Here is a 13,846-nt window from a genome sequence, read left to right as displayed (position 1 = left end):
CATGATATATAGAAGATTGAAGTTGTCAACAATTGTATTTTACTTAGATCTATAATCAACACCCATAATAGCAGCAGTCAAGAAATCAAAGGACATGTTGCATTGGGGGAAGTTGCTTTCAAGGACCTTTCCAAAGTTCTGAAGAGCAAAAGGTGTCAGTTTAAAGACCAAGGTGCACCTAATGCAAGCCATGTTCAATATTCAAGATAAGTTAAATTGCTTGATATGCATCTGAAAGTTGGACAATGAGCGTGGAAGACTGAAAAAGAATCAATGCCCTTTTGACTGGGGAATTGGTGAAGAATACTGAGTTGGACTACAAAATGAACAAACATGTACAAAGGTGGGTGACTCTAATCCATGGCCCTAGGGCCTGTCTTTAGTTGTTTTTGGTGAAACATTCTTCTAGGTCATATAGCCCTGATGTGTCCACTTGCTGTACAGAGGTAACTTTTGGTCGCTGTGAAGCTGAACTCTGTGACACAGATGTGTCAAATGTGATAATGGTTACCCATGGTGGTGCTCCCCGATTAAAACAAGCTTGGAAGCAGGATTGGCATCTACATCCATAAATAGCTTGCCTCGGGAAACCCTACAAACCTGCAAAAAGGATGAAAGTCACACAAGTGTTGAGGACTTTCGTTCATAGGGTCGCTATGAGTTGCCTACAACTCGACGACACTTTACGATAACAACAACATGTAGAAGACATACAGGCAGAGTTCAACAACAGCAAAAGTTAAGCTTTAGAAATTGTAAGAAGTTGCTCTACTCTGTCCTACAAGCGGGCTAGGAGTCTGAACTGATTCAATGCTAGTAGGTTTTGAGTTATTAGCTGGCTGAAAGGTTGCCAGTTTGAAACCATCTGAGAGGTCTTGGGAGACAGGCCTGATGATCTGCTTTCTAAAGGTCAAAGCCCTGAAACCTGTACAGGGCAGTTCTATTCTACTACAGTTCTACTTCAGTCGTGTATCGTCATGACTTGGAATTGACTTGAGGGCAACTAACAACAAACAAGGATGATATCCCAGAATGAAAAACTTAACATTATTAGCAAGTAAATATTTTAGGAACCTAGATTGATAAATCATGGGAGTACTGGTGGTCTAGTGGCAAGAAGCTGTGCTGCAATCCCAAAGGCATGAAGTTCGAATCCACCAGCTGCTCCATGGGAGAAGGATGGGCAATCACTTCCCATGTGAATAACTACCTCTGTATACCTCCTAAGGGGTCAGCTGTGGGTTGGTTCTGACTCGATGGCACATGATAACAATGAAAGATTGATAAATCAGAAGGCTCTGGTGACTTAGTGGTAAGGAGTTGCACTGCCAACCCAAAGATACTTGGTTCAAATTCAACAGCTGCTTCATGGTAGAATGGTGGACAGTTAATAGGTAATAAATATCCTCACATGCCTCTGAAAACCTACTGAAGGGTCAGCTATAAATAATTTCTTTCTTGATGGTTGTTGTTGTTGTTGTTATGTGCCATTGAGTCTCCTGTGACTGATAGTGTACCTATAGTGTACCAGTATGTACAATAGCTCTGAACCCTGCACTATATTGAGCTAATTGAATTTTCTCAGACACACCTACCCCCATTATCCCAATTACTTATCAATCTATCTCATCCAGGGTATTTCTCTCTTGTGCTGGATTTCCACTCTCTCAAGCATGATGTCCTTCTCCAAGGACTGGTCTCTCCTGGCAACATACTCAAAATATGTGTGATGGAGCTTCAAAATCCCTGCCTCCAAGGAACAGCTTGGTTTCACTCTCCCCAAGGACAGACCTGTTTGTTCCTTTAGCAGTCCTTGGTATGTTCAATACTCTTTTCCAACACCACAGCTTAAAGGCATTGCTTCTTCTATCATCCTTAGTCATTGTCTAGATCTTTGATGCAGATCAAATAATTGCAAAGACCATGGCCTGGATCAGATCCATCTTAGTCTCTAGACATCATTGCTCTTCTGTACACTGGAGAGGTCTCTGACAGCAGACTTTCCCAATGTAATTTGTCTGTTGATTTCCTGGATGTTGGTACCAGAGTGTTGATTGTGGAGTCAAGCAAGCCGAAGTTATCAACAATCTCAGTTTCTGCTCAATCTATCATGATGCTGACAGTTGGCCCAGTGTTGAGAATCTTCGTTTTCTTGATGTTGAGCTTCAACCCATTTTGAAGGTTGCAGTCCTTGACCTTCTGCAGCATATGCTTCAGGTTTTCCTCAGTTTTGGCAAACAGGGTTGTGTCATCTGTATATCACAGATTGTTGATGAGTCTTCCTGCAATCCTGATGCCACATTCCTCCTCATAGAGCCCAGCCTCCTGAAGGAAGGAGACAGGATGTATCATTGGAGTACAACTTTCCTGATTTGAACCATTAGGTGTCTCCTTGCTCTGTTCAGACAATTGCTTCCTGGTCCAAGTATAGGTTTTACATAAGTACAATCAAGTGTTCTGGAATTCCTGTTCTTCTCATGGTTAGCTACTTTTTTGTTTTATCCATACAGTCAAATGCCATTGTATAATGAATGAAACACAGAGACAATCCTGTGGTGCTCTCAGCTTTCAGCTAAGATCCATCTACCACTGGCTACAATAGCCATAGTGCCAAGGTTTCTTCTAAACCCAGCCTGCATGTCTGGCAGTTCTCTGCTGATGTACTTGTCCCAGTCATTTTTGGATAACCTTCAGCATGATTTTGTTTGCATGTGATTTTAGTGATATTGTTATGTAATTTCCACATTCTGTGGGATCATCTTATTTTGTACTGGGAATAAATGTAGATCTATTCCAGTCAGTTAGCCAGGTAGTTGTCCTCCAGATTTCTTGGCATAACCTGATGCACATGTCCAGGGCTGCATCTGTTTGCTGAAATATACCATTTGGTATATCATCAATCCTGGGGCCTTGTTTTTGCCAGTTCCTTCAGAACAGCCTGAACTTCCTCATTCCTCACCATTGCCTCCTTATCATATGTTGTTTCATGAAATTCTTCTGAATCAACCTTTTTTTTTTGTACAGTGACTCTGTACTACTTCCATCTTCTTTTGATGCTTCCTGGATCATTCAACATTCTGCCCACAGCATCCTTTAGTATTGCTATTTGTGGCTTGAATTTGTTCTTCAGTTTTTTCACTTTAAAAAATGCTGAGCAAGTTCGTCCCTTTTGATTTTGCAATTCCAGCTCTTGGCACATTTTGTTATAATACTTTGCTTTTCTTCCCATACTGTCCTTTGAAATCTTCTGTCCAGATCCTTTCCATCTTGATTCCTTTTGCTTTGGCTTCTCAATGCTCTAGTGCAAAGATTAGAGTCTCTTCTGACATCCATTTTGGGGTTTTCTTATTCTTCATGGATGATATTCTTGATATCCTCCTACAGGTAACTAGACTCCATCTACCAACAACAACCATATAAAAGAAGCACCGTGGGCAGATGGTTTTGACAATAGAAACTTGTCTTCTCCCTGGTGAAGAGGCTGAAACACAGACTCAAGGCTCTGGCTCTCGGGGAAGGCTTCCCATCTTTGACTGAGGAAGGTCACTGTCTCCTCATAGTCTGATTCCTGTCCCCTTGCTGATCTCTGTGTGTCTTAGCTTCCATCTTTTCCTAAGTATTTATTTACTTCCCCTCCCTTAAACATTTTTTTTTTTAATTTGAGTGAAAGTTTACAACTCATATCATATTTTAACTTACCCATACATTGATATGTTGTTTCATCACATTAATTAAAATAGAATAATATCATTAATTATAACAGCTGATGAAACCTTGATTGTATATTGCCTTTCCTTTCACCTAGTTTATTTATTACTTTTATCTTAATTGAACTTCCTCTACTTGCTTGTTGAATTGCTTTTATATCTCTAAAGATATTGGCTCAAGGTATGCCCTAAACTGATCTTAAACTCATCAAAGTAACAAAGACATCTTCTTCCTCATTCAGATTATTGTCACAAACATAGAGCTTGGGATTTACAGCACATACTTTTGAATGACATAATTTGGTCCTTAAGATATATAGTCATTATTTTCTTATTGCTATTTGTGTGGAAGCTTACAAGGCAAATGGTTTTTCAGTAACTTGGTTTATACACGTATTTTTTAACAAGTATTTAATGACAGACTAATATATGTTCTGAATTCTTTCAGATATTTTTGTTATAAACATAGACAGCCCAGATGAAAGCTTACAATTTGGTAGCTGTTGTTGTTAGGTGCTGTTGAGTCAACTATGACTTGTAGTGTGACTCTCTCACAGCCGACCTGAACCCTCTCCTATCCTGTGCCATCTTCATCATCTCTGATGCACTACAGCCTATTGTTGAAGTCACCATGTCAATCCATCTCATTGGGTTCTTCCTCTCCTTTGCTGACCCTCTATCTTTCCAAGCCTGATGTCCCTTTCAAGAAATAGCCTTGCCTAGCTCCGGGTCCAAAGTATGAAAGATGAAGTTTCACCACCCCTGAGAAAGAAATAAAATAAAGTAGTACATCTTAGAGTCTGCTAAATGACAACACAATCTGGTAGAAACTAGAAAAGAATGAGGGTAGAGAATGTTGACGGAGTCATTTTTAGTTAACAAAGACATGAAAAACTTTTTGAAAGGTGAATTGTTGGTAAAACCTGAGATTAGGAATTGTCCAGTCAAGTGAAAGAAAATGTAGATGCCTTGGGGTGGAGTGTGTTTAGGACGTCCCAGGAGGAGCTAAGGTGCCAGTGTAGCTGGAGTAGTAGGGTTTGGGGGCTGGAAAGAGGATCAGAGAGTCAGACAGACAGCCGGGAGTCATATCATACAGACCCTTATTGCTATTGTAAATACAACTGTTACTCTGTGACGTGGAAGCCTTTGGAAGGTTCTGAACAGGAGTGTGAGGTGGTCTGACACATATTACAAGTGGAGTCATCAGGATTTGCTGGTAAGCTGGTTTTGAAAGAAAGAGAATTCTAATGTTTACTTTTGCATAAGCAGCTGCTAGAAAGATGAAGCTGCCATCACATGTTGTGCAGGAGACTGCTAGGGGCAGTTTGGGTGTGTGCTGGAAGGTTAAGAGGAACAAGATAACAAAAAAATTTGTTTGGGTTTGAGGAAAACCCTTAACCAGGTGGATTGACATGGTGTCTGCTGCAAAGGGCCCTTGTGTGTCAGGAAATGTGAGAATGGTGCAGGAGAGAACAGGGTTCAGATCTTTCATTCAGAGGGTCACTATGAGTCATGCTCAACTTGACAGCACCTAATAACAACATATTTGAAATGTTTGATTTGTATCCAAGAAGAGCTTCTGGGAAGGCAAGTTAGAAAGAGTATGGTGCTCAGGGAAGAGGTCAAGAAGATATTTAGCATCGACAGTCAACTTGTACAGAGAGTGGTGGGGCGTAGGCAACACTATCGAGAGCAAGAATGTATTAGAACAAAGAAGGACAGATTCTAGGATGTTTCCCTGTTAAGTTCTAGGGAATGAGAGGAATCAGTCAAGGAGACTGCGGATAAACGATCATGTTGAAATAGAAAAATCGGGAGACTGCCTCACAGACACCACAGAATGCAGGTGTTTCAAGACCAATGCAGAGTCCAGAGATTCGGTGAAGATGAGTAGTTGATTTTTGGGTTTATTAACATACGGGTCAAGAAGCCCCAGTGGCATGGTGACTGAGTATTGGGCTCCTAACTGAAAAATGTGCATTTTGAGTCCCCCAGCTCTGAGGGAGAACAATGAGTTGGGAACCAGATGGAGTTACGGTGAGCAAAACGGAACTGACTTTGATTTTGGTGGTTAAGTCATTGATGGATCCCTAATGGCACAGTGGTTAAGCATTTGACTGCTATCTGTAAGGTCAGAGATTCAAATCCACCAGCCATTCCACAAGAGAAAGATATGAAGAAAAAAAAAGAGAAATATGTGTCAGTTTCTGTAAAGACTTCACAGCCTTGGGAGCCCTCTGGGGCAGTGCTCGTCTGTCAAAAGGGCTGCTATGGGCTGTGATCAACTCCCTGGCAGTGGTTGGTTGGTTGTATGGTAATCATTGATAACCATCACAAGAGCATTTTTTGGTAGAAAGATGGAGATAAAAGCCCAATGGGAGAGATCTGTGGACAGTGGGCACAAGAATATTGAGTAAGACAGTGAGTAGATACATTTGAAAACTTATTAAGGAGAAAAGTGGAGAATTAGCAGGAACAGGGAAGGGAGTCCCAGAGGAGGCTTGAAGACGTATTAAGGGAAATGTGAGAAGGATCCCGGGGAGATGGGTGATCAATGAGTCCGAAGAAAAGGGGTAGATGGCTGGTGTGACTTCCTCCCGTAAGAGAGAGAGGGGTGAGTGTGTACAAGGGAGGCAATGGGACTTTGAGAGTGGGGGTGTTGCTGTCAGGCCCACCTGAGGGTAAGACGAGCACTTCCGAGTTGTGCCAAGTAAACAGATGGCAGTAGGAACTCGGGGAAACACTTTTCTCTGTTTCCTTCTGCGTTCTAATAAAAAATTTGAGAGCAAGCTCATCAGTCACAAGTGAGAAGGGAGAGCGAAGGTTGGAGAAGAAATGAAAAGTCTTGAAGTTGCCATTTTGGAGAGTGGGAGAGAAAAAGACATGACTAGGACAGACTCTTGGGTAGCAGTGTTCTCACAACACCAACGTTCAAGAATTTAAATTGAGAGCCGTGGAGGTGGTTGTGAATTTCCTGCAGGCAAATGGAGCTCTACAAACGTTTTGGAGAGAGAGAGAGAGAAACTGTTTAAACAAAGCACATCTTGACACCAGGCATTGTGGTAAGTGCAGGAAACACAGGAGTGGAAAAAAAACCAAAGGAAACAGATCTGCTGTAGTCTTGTTATTGGGTCATGCAAACAGTCTACACTTGGCTACTAAACAAAAGGTTGGTGGTTCAAATCCACCCACTCATGCTATGGAAGACAATCAGATGACCTCTTTCCACGAGGAGACAGCCCTTGGAAACTGCCCCCATGGAGCGTAGTTCTACCCTGAAGCACCTGAAGCATGCAGGGGTGTGAGGAGTGGAAATCAACTTGATGACAACAGGGTTGGGGTTTGCTTGCTTGTTTGTCTTAACCGTCCCTAACGGCTTTTAGAGTAGGTGGAAATGACATATCTGAAAGCCTCTAACACAGTATAATATGATTGATGCTAAGAGGGCTGTGGTATTTGGAAGGTCTGGAAGCAGACAGCAGGTTTCTCAGCCCAATCGGGGGCTTGGAGGCTGTCTGGAGAAGGTTGCTACATGCCCTGGGATCAGCGCAGCTCGTAGTGATGTTGTAGCTAACAAAATCAAATGTCCTGCACTATCGTTGTTATTTTTGGTATATTTGAGACCAGTCACATTCTGATACATAAATAGTCTTTCATTGGCTGATTTTTGCATGGGAACTCTGATGGCCTGATGGGTAGGGCATTGCACTTCCAGTTTAAAGATGCACTGGTTGAAACCACCAGCTGTCCTGAGGGAGAAAGATGAGCAGTCTCCTCCAGTGTGACTACAGCCTCTGAAAGCACGTTGGAGGGTCAGTTATGGGTCAGTTCCAACTTGACAAGGATGAGTTGTTGTTAGGTGCCTTTGAGTTGAATACAATTCATAGCAACCCTATGAAGAACAGCCCTGAATCCCATCTTCATCATGACACATCACCTGAGTTTATAGCTGGAGTTATTGTGTCTGTCAATCTCATTGACGCTTTTTCATCTCTTTTGCTGACTCTACCTTTCCAAATACGCTATACCTTCCCAATGAATAGCCTCTCTTAACAGCATGCCCAAAGTATGAGAGACAAAGCATCACCATCTTTGTCTCCAAGAAGCTCTATAGCTGACCTTTCCCCAACACTTATCTATTTGTTCCTTTGCCGGTCCATGGGATATTCAGAACTCTTCTTCACCACTACAACTCACAGGCATCAGTTCTTCTTTTATCATCCTTATTAATTGTCCAGCTCTCAAATACATACCAAGTGATTGAAAATACCATGACCTGAATCAGATACACTTTAATCTTCAGACTGACAACATTTCTCTTCAGTGTTTTGGAGACATCCTTGACAGCAGATTGACTTCCAAATTAACAAGCCTTCAAATCCCGGATGAACAACAGAAGGATGCAGGTAGCTATAGTTTTAGAAGTAGAGCCCTAGATGGGAAGTCACGGAAAAATGAGGAGAAACAGCTCCAAACAACTTTTAATAATTGTAACGTGGCAGGTACTGAGTATGAATATAGGAAGACTGGAGATTGTAAAAAATGAAATGGAATGCATGAAGATAGACATTGTAGGACTTAGTGAACTGAAATGGACTGGTTTGCGCCACTTTGCATCAGGCAATCATATATTTACTATGCCAAGAATTGAAACCTGAGGAATAAAGGTGTTGCAGTCATAGTCTGAAAGACAGTTTCAGAAAAAAACAACAGTGTATAAGCCAGAGTATGACAGACTCACAGACGAGTGATGGGAATTAAGTGCAGATATGAGAGTGAGTAAAATCACATAACTAAAGATGGGAACTGTTCCAGCTGAATGAAATGCAATGAATTAGCATTAAGCAGGTAAAAGGGAGAAAGGGGCTCCATGTGACAGCCAGGAGGGCTGAGCCAGCTTTGCCAAGGGTACAGTATTGATATCAGCCTAATAGAGGGCACGATAAGAGGCAGGAACAGTATCAAGAGACGGAGCTAACTGGGCAGGTAGATGAGGGCACGTGGTGCTCCGTGGAGGTGTGAGGAGAGTACTGGGCATTTGGGGTGGCTCTCCTGTGCTTCTCTGTTAAAGGTGGACTTACACTGGGGGCTGGAGACGAGGGCTTCATGTAGGTTCAGTAGATCATGTATGAAATAAGTAGTATAAATGAGGACCTTTCTTCATCTCTTCATTGTTGTTAAGTTGGAACTGACTCATAGCCAACCCTCCAAGGCTCTAAATTGCACAGGAGGATTTTGCCTACATGTCTCCTGAGAAGAGCAGCTGGTGGTTTTGAACTAATTAGACACTAGGCCAGCAGAGCTCCCTGAAACAAGGACTAGAATCATTAAAATGGAGAATAGATTTGAGACGCAATAGCTGAGTGATGACTTTGACTGTAGGACCTGATACATCTCAATATTTAACTCCATTCTTTGCAGAAAACTCTTTAATCAAATACTTAATATATACCATTGGTTACAGAGGACACAGGATGAGTAATATAAACAGGTTATGCTTCATTTGTATTATTGGACTATGAATAGTTTTGAGGGAGAATCCTTAGTTTCTTTGAATACAAAAGACACCTTTTGTATTAATCTACTGATTTATTAACAGTATAAACTAAAAACAATTGTGGGTTTGGGGTTATTTTTAGCTTTTTAAAATTTTTACTTTATGTTGGTTTGCTTACAAAGTTTATCAGTATTGTATTTCACACTATCCTTCATTTACATTGTGTTTCATATAATCATTCCTATTCATTATGTTTTGTAAAGTTAATCACTATTGAACTATGCCCACGATTACCTTGTCTTATGTAATCTTAGGTGTTGTATAAATGGCTCTGTTCTGATTTTACTTCGTGAAATTTAGGTTGACCTAGTACAAAGTACACCAACCGAACTCCCTCAATTAGTGAAATTTGGGTAGCCAAGGAAATGATTGTATGATTAGTGGCATTGGGGGAGTAATCATCATCACCGTGGAGGAAGGACACTCGTTACTGTGGTGTGGAATAACAAGTAGGTTGGGCTAGGGCAATACTGAAGACCTTGGTTATAATAATTCTAGTTCTACTGAATTGGGTAAAACAGTTCACTTTCTGTCGTCCACGTACACAGGCTGGAGTCTCTGGATGTTGCAAATGGTTTGCACACTCAACTGCTACTTGAAAGGTTCAAGTTCACCCAGAGGTGCCTTAGAAGGCTGGCAGTAATTTTTTTTTTAAAGCTGTTGGAGAAATCCTTGAAGGACACACAATTCAACTACACCCTAAAGAGATTGACCAGGAGTCAGAATCCATTCACCAACGTTTGCTTTTTCTTCTCCCAGTCTCTTGGGCTTGATACAGGGGTACCATTACTAATGAGCAAACCATATTGATAATTTAAAAAGAAATGTATATGTATTAAGGGAGCTCTGGTGGCCTAGTGGCAAGAAGCTGCACTGCAATCCCAGAAGTGCACGGTTCGAATCCACCAGATGCTCTGCTGGAGGAGGGGCAATCTCCTCCTGTACCAGTCAGATCTGATTTGACGGTACACACACTAAATAATAATTTTTTTTTTAAAGTGTATGTATTTGTGAAGGTGGTGAAGAGAATTTCTTGACATTACTCACTCTCCCTCTCCCCTTTGTCTCTGCTTGCACAGTGCAAAGAACACGACTTGGCCATGATCAACCAGCTGCTAGACGATCCCAAGTTGACAGCCAGGAAGTACAGAGAATGGAAGGTCCTGAACACCATGCTGATTCAGGATATCCACCAGCAGCAGCGGACCCTGCCTGTCCCCGAGGAGGACAGCCCCCAGGACCTCGGGACGCAGCCCTCCGCGGCCTGCGTGGAAAGTTCGATCTGAGTCCCCTGCCATCCTATGCAACCTTCAAGACATTGCAAGAACTTACTTTTTTTTTTTTTTTTCCTTAAAAGGAAACCAGAAACCCTGTAAAGATACGACTTCGGTGAAGGTCCTCACCAAATATGCCAGGATTTCTTTTTCTGGTTGCAAGGTATCCATGGAATTGAGTCGACAGGAATGATTGATTGCCTGTGATTGGACAAAGTATTTTTGTCTTCCCGCTGGGAGCTTAGGGCTCCTGGAATGGGAGAAAGGCATTTTCTATTCCTTGCTCTCAAGATGGCTCTAAGATTTTATGGAGAAAAGATCAGACTTGGTAGTTCTGCACAGCAATCTTCTAGGTTCCAAAAGAAGACCGTACACAGTGTACCTGGCTGGCGCTGTGTTCTTCAGTTTCTTTCTCTCTCTTTCGTGTGGAGGAGTGTTCACCACGGCAGCCCCTGGAGCAGGACAAAGACGGTATTGTGGAAGAAACCCTCAGTTGCGTGTTACTGGAGAGAGCGGTGCCTTTTACATCTGCTGGCAAACACTTCAGAGTGAAGAGAGTGGGAGAGGGCAAGCGGGAGGCATGTTTTATGTTAGACTCAAAGGACAGCTCGATACTTTTGCACTTGACCCAGGTGGGGAGATCCACACATGTCTCTTTCCCATTAAAGAGGGAGAGAAAAGCACCACTTCACACCTGGAGACATCCACCACCCCATCCCTGCCCCTTGGCGACTGTGTGAGGGAAGCCCAATCCAGCAGGAGGTCTTCACGGCTTTTGTCCTCAGCTATGGTGCCTGGACACTGAGTGAAGACACCCAGACTTCCCAGAGCTCATTTGAAACAGACAACTCCAGTGACTTAAGTGGCTTGATACCTTCACTTCAAAAACAAAACAAAACAAAACCCCACAAAAAACAACAAACCAGCAGAAGAGCTAAAACCTGGTCATTTTATTTTTGTACAGTTCCCCTTTGTGTCCTGTGTGAATAGATGAATTTCTATGTTTGTTATTTAAGTATATTTATAGAAGTTCAGATTGCTAGTGTTTTCAGAGATGATATTCTATTATGTTTTGCTCAGTATATATTCTTCAAGTATATACTTTTTTGCTTGAGAAACCTAGGGATAGAATTAATTCATTGGAGTTACGTTTGCACTATAAGGTAGAGGAATGCTCAGGAAATCTTAAAGGATCAACGTAGGGGAGGCATGAATTAATGATCTTTGATTTTCTTCTCTCTCTCTCTCTCCCCCCACCCCCCTTGCTCTCTGTCTCTAACAGCCCAGGGCTCTTAGAATTATTTAAGTGACCCTTTTCACCAGATAAGCACTTCCATCATCCATTTTCTCTCCTATTACATTAACTTTCTTTTAATTTTCATGCCACTTCTGCTCACAAACTCTAAACCAAATGAAACACAATTTAACATTATCTTTTGATGAACAGCCTGTAGAAACTTGACAGTCCACTGTTGAAGAAGAGCTTATTTTGTGAGCAAGAGAGAGAGAAAAAAAAAATTGCAAACGTCTTCACTTGCTAATCATGAATATTTCTCACCATGAGAGTAACCACAACCCACCAAAACCCCACTTGGACCCTACCCTTAGCAAACTGTCGACATAACACATTCTGTTTATAGTCAGACTGTGGCTTGACATTCAGATGGAAAGAACCACCTGAGTTTGATCTGCAAGCTAAATGGAAATGTTAGTTGAATATTTCCCCCAGTTGTACTAAGAAAGTGTAATAGTCTGTAAACAAAGAGCAGCCTCCCCATTAAGGTAGAGACAAGATAGGAAGCACAGGGTAGTGACAGAGCCACTCTGGTACTAATAGGTCAAGCTCGTAGGCTTGGCCCGACACCACACAGGTGTCCATGCTGGCAGAAGGGGCTGGGTGAGGCCACGGGCCATACCGACTCTAATTCAACAGCAGTTTACAGTTGGCACAGGTAAAAGTCACTTCCGGTGTGATAGGCCAATGTGTTAATCTTTTCTAGAAATTACCATCATGTCTTACGGCTCTAATAAAGTTGGCTAAGGGTTCGTAAGTGTGTAAAAAGGGTTTAAGAGAAGAAAAATAACAGTGGAGCAAAGACTAAGATGACAGAGGGACTCTTTCACTTTTGTTTGCAGTACCATGACGTAAAATAACAAACTCCCTGCTCTGGAGGTCTGACCACCTCACAGTGACCCTTCAGAGCAGAGGAGACCTGTCCCTTGGTGGGTCCAAGGCTGTGAATCTTTATAGAAATAGATTGCTACCTTTGTGTCCTGTACAATGGCTGGTGGATTCTAACTGCCAAACTTAAATAGCTGCACCCCTTGACCCATTGGGACCCCAAGGCTCCTGACCCGGAGAGAGTTCCTCCAAAACTTGAGAGCCCTCCAAAGCTCTGAGGAATACACGTGAATGCGTCACCTGTGGCTTCTCCTGAACACATGTGTAACTGACCTGCAGGGTAGGTCACTCAAATATATCAAGCCACAGTGGGTCCATGAGATGACTTAACCAGACCTCTCACTTACTCTCCTTTCAAGTCATTTCAAGAAACTGACCTCGGAGTGTTGGAGTCAGAAGAGTGGCTTTGCAGAGCCTCCCCAGAACCAAGTCAAACTGGTCCGCCTGCTTCTGTGTCTCCCACTCACTGTGTTTCCCCTGTAAGCGCTTTGCTGTGTTAGGAAGTAGCCATTGCACTTGGGAGTTCCCAGCCTCCTTGGTGGTGACGACTAGGGTTTCTGGAAGAGTGGTGACATTTTGTTAAGACATTTGGTTTAAAGAGCCGCAGTAGTTCTCTTGAGCATAAATCATTCTTATTCTGAGGACTCTGGGGTTACTTACAGCTTATTCCCAGGGACTGGGCCTTTCCTGATGTAGGTCTGGTGTAGTATCATAGAGTCCGAGGTGAGACACCTGTACTGGCTCTGATAGTCATAGGTCTTAGGGACTGTGACGAGAGTCAAAACCTTGACTGCTCAGAAGAGAAGGAGAGCAGCTCTATTTAAGCCTGTGGGCCACTTCTTAGATGTCAGAACTAAGGGGACTCTTAGATGAGGGTCTGGGTAGGAAGCTCGTCTCTATCATCAATCTGCAGACCTTACTCTTTGATACGTAGCAGCACATGCCAGATTGGAGGAGGTGGGCCCATGTTTAAGCGGCCTCAGTGACTTTTGAGAATTCTACCTTCTGCCCCAACACCTCAGATCCCAGGACCAAGGGTCTAGAAAACCCCTAAAAAGCATGCAACCAAGAGACTCCAGGCGGTCAGAGAGAGTGTGCTTGGAGTCAGGCTTCAATGTGAAACTGA

The 13,846-nt window shown here is 42.6% G+C and overlaps 1 protein-coding gene across 1 annotated transcript in view; it reads left to right on the top strand.

Annotated features, from left to right (window-relative positions):
- The window catches only part of IPCEF1 (interaction protein for cytohesin exchange factors 1), a 155,446-nt gene extending 144,896 nt beyond the window's left edge, over window positions 1-10,550 (top strand). The window contains exon 10 of the mRNA XM_006882807.1: window positions 10,344-10,550. Coding sequence (XP_006882869.1) covers window positions 10,344-10,550 — 207 coding nt within the window. The remainder of the gene's footprint in view (window positions 1-10,343) is intronic.
- Window positions 10,551-13,846: the final 3,296 nt, after the last annotated feature.

This window comes from Elephantulus edwardii, unplaced genomic scaffold, assembly GCF_000299155.1.
Source record: "Elephantulus edwardii isolate Elephantulus edwardi_28Jun2011 unplaced genomic scaffold, EleEdw1.0 scaffold00024, whole genome shotgun sequence".
Taxonomy (NCBI): domain Eukaryota; kingdom Metazoa; phylum Chordata; class Mammalia; order Macroscelidea; family Macroscelididae; genus Elephantulus; species Elephantulus edwardii.
Note: the sequence above shows the minus strand (reverse complement) of the source record. Positions and strands in the feature narration are given on the sequence as shown.